At 35.3% G+C, this 5,004-nt stretch overlaps 2 protein-coding genes across 6 annotated transcripts in view; both read right to left on the bottom strand.

Annotated features, from left to right (window-relative positions):
* The window catches only part of LOC109860088, a 21,317-nt gene extending 16,490 nt beyond the window's left edge, over window positions 1-4,827 (bottom strand). For 2 of the 3 annotated variants that reach the window (XR_002250779.1, XM_020438948.1), the window contains exon 1: window positions 4,677-4,827. Coding sequence is in view for 2 of the 3 variants with exons in the window: in XM_020438948.1 (XP_020294537.1) it covers window positions 4,677-4,795 (119 nt within the window). In the remaining variant the exon portion in view is untranslated. Of the gene's footprint in view, window positions 1-1,062; window positions 1,629-4,676 lie in introns of those variants that run through there. The other variant, XM_020438950.1, reaches the window with a different exon arrangement.
* LOC109860090 (signal recognition particle receptor subunit beta) lies at window positions 1,730-4,765 on the bottom strand. Of its 3 annotated transcripts, XM_020438955.1 has the most exons (5): window positions 4,677-4,765; window positions 2,773-3,067; window positions 2,440-2,606; window positions 2,181-2,320; window positions 1,730-2,087 (listed from the first exon to the last, which is right to left on the bottom strand). In XM_020438955.1, the coding sequence occupies exons 2-5, from the start codon at window positions 2,864-2,866 to the stop codon at window positions 1,751-1,753; spliced, it is 738 nt and encodes a 245-aa protein (XP_020294544.1). In that variant the 5' UTR covers window positions 2,867-3,067; window positions 4,677-4,765; the 3' UTR covers window positions 1,730-1,750. The 3 variants fall into 3 exon arrangements, with proteins under 3 accessions (XP_020294544.1, XP_020294545.1, XP_020294543.1); XM_020438956.1 differs by lacking the exon at window positions 4,677-4,765 and having other exon boundaries at window positions 2,181-2,308; window positions 2,773-3,296; XM_020438954.1 differs by lacking the exon at window positions 4,677-4,765 and having other exon boundaries at window positions 2,773-3,295.
* Window positions 4,828-5,004: the final 177 nt, after the last annotated feature.

Below are 5,004 nucleotides of genomic sequence, written 5' to 3'. Positions count from 1 at the left end.
ATTTCTCATTCCTACTACTTTTCTTGTCCGCCAATCACCGCGTCACTAAACAAGGATAGAGACTCGGGTGAAAGCATCTATCCTCGTCCGAAGTTTGACCATTCTTTCTGCACAGAAAAGATACGGGACGCGCAGTCTATTTCTTATATGTCTATGTTCAACGCACAAACTAATATTTAACGTAACGTAACGTTAATTACTAGTCATAAACTTAAATTTGTATGTAAACTTGAACTTTATTCAACGCACAAACTAGTACTTAACGTAACGTAACGCGTTAAGAAAGAGTTTGTGCGGAGGCCCTAAGTATCAGTCGTGATTGGTCCATTCTGCTAAACGATTAATGCGACTGGCAATTCCAATGGAATAATCGGCCGATTAAGTTAATCAAAGATGGTGAAAACGGGCGTTATTGGTTAGCTGGGGATTTTGCAAAGAAGATAGAAAGCGTATCGGTGAAAAGATCAGCTATTCGATTATCTTTCGTATAGTAAAGTCCTGTTTATACGAGCAACCGTTAATTTATACCGGAACCGGTACAGTTCAATAGGATTTAGACGTAGAATAGCACATGAACAAGTATCAAGATTCACGAAGTCATAAGAGCACCAAACCAAACCAAAGTTCAATAGAATCAAGTCTATAGGATTTTAATGCTTCTATTTGTACAAAATTGTCAAATGTGTATAAATAAAAATATTAAAATCCTTGAACTTTACCAGTTCCGGCATAAGTTAACAGGTATTGCTCGCATAAACAAGGCCAAAAATCTTGTATAAGCCGGTATTTATATAGTCGAATATCTTATATTTAAGATCGTCTTAAGTTTATTTCGATTCGGTCCGTTTCAATAATATGTATCTACATTCGCAATCATAATATCGAATAAAATTTTGACAGAATCACATCACAAGAAAATCATAGGACAAGCAATAATGTTACGACACAATAATAAATGAAGAAAGATTTTTCACAAAAAAACCTGGATTAATTGAAAACTTGATACAATGTATTTTCTACTGTATTTATCAAATATAAAGAATGGTAGTTTTCGTTACATACCTTTTCACTGCTGCTCCTTTTCGAGACAGTCTTTTGGCACTCAGAGATTTATGGTTTTGTGTGTTTTTGTAGTTTCCCATTTTATAATTTTTACTACTCTATTTCTATGTTATATGTCTATGCACAAAAACTGGTTTTTGATCATTAATTCAAAGTTGTAAAAGAAAAAATTTATAAGAAAAATATATAGTACAAAAAATTAAAAGGAAATTGTTTCACATATTTAATTGGAGGTTCGATTTAATTCGAGTTTCAACCGACTAACTCGAATGAAAAGACCGGAAAAAATCTTAAGATGTTGAGCAAATTCGAAATCTCCTGTTTGCAATCTCTGACCGCGAGACTGAGTTGGTTATTTGTTTCCCAATACTGTCTTGTTAGATTAGGTTAGGGTTAGGTTATACACATACACACACGTACTATCGTGTGACTATTGACAGAGAGAAATCTAAGTGACCATCTCATTGTAATTTCTTACAACAGTTTCGGCCGCTACTTTCAGCGTCAACATTAAAAAATGTAGATGTAAAGTCTATTCTATATCAAGCGCAACACAAACGCAAGTAACAAGTCTCACGGAATTAACTAATCGCACAGTCAGATCAGCCAGTCTACCAACGTGATTGCACAAGAGAAAGAAACTATCACTTATAAAAAATTAACTCACTTCATACAAAACAATATATTATTAAACAATCTTACATATCCATTTACATAATTCTTCAATATTAGCTGGTGTATCAGGATTTTTATTAAAAGCATATGACTCTGCAAAGTCAATCTGCGAATCTAAATGCGAAAATTCAAATTCCTTTCCTTGTTTTCCAAGAAAAACATTAGCCAAAGATGCATCTGTAGTTTCTAGCTGACTAGTCTTTGTCATTCGCAACAGATTCATTTCTTTTTCCAACAATGATTTTATCACTGTGCATCCCTTGGCCATTGTCTGATCCTGCTTATTACATAATATAAGAACAGGAACATTCTTTCTTATATAAGAATCAGACAATAAATTATACAAGTACCTGCAGGAGAATAATTAAATATAAAAATGTATGTGTTTCAAATTCATTCTGTTATTAAGTAATTTAAAGTCAAGTTTGTCAAACAATACTCACTCAGCCACATCTTTAATATTCTTTTGAATAGTGACTGAATCAATTACATAAACCAGTCCTTTGGCAGAAGATTTATATTTATCAAAGTATTTGCCACGTAGTCGCTCATCTCCTGGAGTATCTATTATCTTTATAAAACTCTACAATTAATTTTAGTAAAATATAAATATCATATATGTACACACATAAGATATACATATATGTATACATATTTATATACTGTAGAGTTATATATAAGAATATATTACTTATAACTTACATTGTTGATTGGTAAATCTCCTATATTTTCCTTAACAGATGTATATGTATGGACAAATTTGGAACAGAATAATCTTGCATAAATCAATGTTTTTCCACTATCACTAAGGCCTGTCAAGAGGATACTGTGACCAACAGACTTTCTCTTACGCCAGAGTGCAAACAGAACTATATATAAATTTATTAATTAAAAAAAATATAGGTATACATATACAGTAATTCAAGTATAATATATAATTAATCTTATATTGTAAATAGTAAATACAATGTAAAAAAAGCACATGTATCTATCTAATGCTACAATAATCTGACATCAATAAATTTGCAATATTACCTAATGTTATGATAATGGCAAACACAGCAGCCAATATGCCCAGAAACTGTGAATTGCCATTTCCCTCCAGAAGTGATTTTATATATTTTTCCATTATTATGATATGCAACTCTCTTGAGTTTTGCACTTACTCGTGAGCATATGTGTAATGTGAACACATATGCTCTAAAGCCTGTATTAGTCAAACTGTATCACCAGAGAGAAGACTGAGAGCGGCCATGCCATTGTTGTTTTTTGCGACGGTTTCCAGCCGCTACTTTCAGCGCCGGGTTCCACTTTGCGTGGAACTCGCGAACTACGAAACGAGTTCCACTTTCAGGCGCATACAATAAAAATGTATCTCGGTTAGAGTCTGTGCTAAATTCACTTTCATTCGGTTTGAATCCGTGCTACATCCANTTTACTGTCGATAAATAGAACTGCCAACCATCGAGAGCATCGGTGATGGAGACACGCACACAAACGAAACCGTGTCCGTGTGCGTGACGTCCAACGACATGAATGAAAGTGGATATAGCACGGACTTTAACCGAGATACATTTGTATCGTATGCGACCCTTAAAGAGCCGTCTACAATGGAGAGTTGTAGGCCGTAACAGTAAGAAACTGACAAATCACAATCGATTATTCTTCTGTACTTTGCCTGTGATTGGTCAATTTCTTACTATTACGGCCTACAACTCTCCATTGTAGACGGCTCTTAAGAGATCTCCTTCAAAAGCAAAGAGCAGAAGAAATCCTCCTCATAAATAGAAGTTTTCCTGAGAGAAGGCTTGTATCAGCGCGGAAATCGTAAAACCATTCTCATAGAATTGATCAATCACGTTAACTCATTCGAGACCGATTGCACACCGTGTGTGCAATTGATTTCCGAGGCTATAAGACCGGTTGCACACCGTGTGTATAATAATAATGAGCATTTATCAGTTATTCTGAGTAAAGTAATCGTTGAGATAAAACTTTTTTTGAATTAATAGTATCTGTAAAGTATAGAAAAACAAAATTTGGCATTGGTTTTGTATTTTTATTTTATCTTACATTGCACACATGGTGTTCAATCCGCTCCTCCCAATAAAAATTTTCTGAAGAGCGAGCTGCACACACGGTGTGCAATCATCTTATTTATGCGAATTCACTTACGAATTAGGTGATTTCCATAGTAAACAAGTTTTTTTTATTAAAAATGAACAATATGAAGAAAAAAAAATTTCTCTCCTAGGGACCGTGTTCGAAAAAAATCGCCGTCTCGAATGGGTTAAACAAGTAGTTGATCAATGAGATTAGTTAAATTTTATGAGACCTGCGACTTGCGTTTGCGTCTTAATATAAAACGTTTTATTTATAAGAACCAAGTGCAATTTGTACTGTATAATACACACGCATATAACCATGCATATATAATAAAGCTTATTAGATCGAAAAAATTGGTTGTTTTTCAGCTACGTACATAAGCGACACAGGCTGCGTTCGGGGAGCACGCTATCAGCGCTATTGCGTCATTCTATCTTTGTTTTACATCTACTGAGCAATAAAGATAGAATGATGCAATAGCGCTGATAGCGCGCTCCCCGAACGCACCCACAGTGTCCACTAGTGTGAGTGAGACACACTGATACGCTTTTTCTCTCACTAATGGACACTGTGGCTGTTTTCCTTTTAGAAGACACAGTCGACACAAGAGTCATTCTGTCTCTGTTTCTCACTGAATACTGAACAAAGACAGAATGACTTTTGTGTCGACTTGTGTCGACTGTGTCTTCTAAAAGGAAAGCAGCCTGTGTTACACAGTATCGTCTGTGTACGTAGCTGAAAAGCGCCTAATGTTTGCTATTCTTCCAGTATACTATAGGATTCATTGGTCAAACTTGATATCGAGACGTTATAATAATCATAAACAATCTTACCTTTGCACCCATTTTTTCTTCCGAGACGGAGTTTTAGATAAATATCTTCGTCCAGTTAGGCTTCTGTTTCCCATTTCATACACCACTTGTTTCAGGTTATGTACAGTGCGGAGCACCATATCGTGCGCCGTGAGGAGAAGTAGTTCTCCGACTGCCTCCTGCTAGCACGCGCCAGCGGCCCGAGATTTAATCCATATGTACCGGCACGGTTACCGATGACACATACCGACGCGGTTACCAATAATACCGACAGCCATATGTTACCATAAAATTATCGCGAACATTGAAAAGAGTACCTGCATTGAAAAAGTGACTTTAATAATTTATA

Source organism: Pseudomyrmex gracilis, unplaced genomic scaffold (genome assembly GCF_002006095.1).
Source record: "Pseudomyrmex gracilis isolate BER0280 unplaced genomic scaffold, ASM200609v1 scaffold_327, whole genome shotgun sequence".
Classification (NCBI taxonomy): Eukaryota; Metazoa; Arthropoda; class Insecta; order Hymenoptera; family Formicidae; genus Pseudomyrmex; species Pseudomyrmex gracilis.
This window is presented reverse-complemented; position numbering and strand designations above follow the sequence as displayed.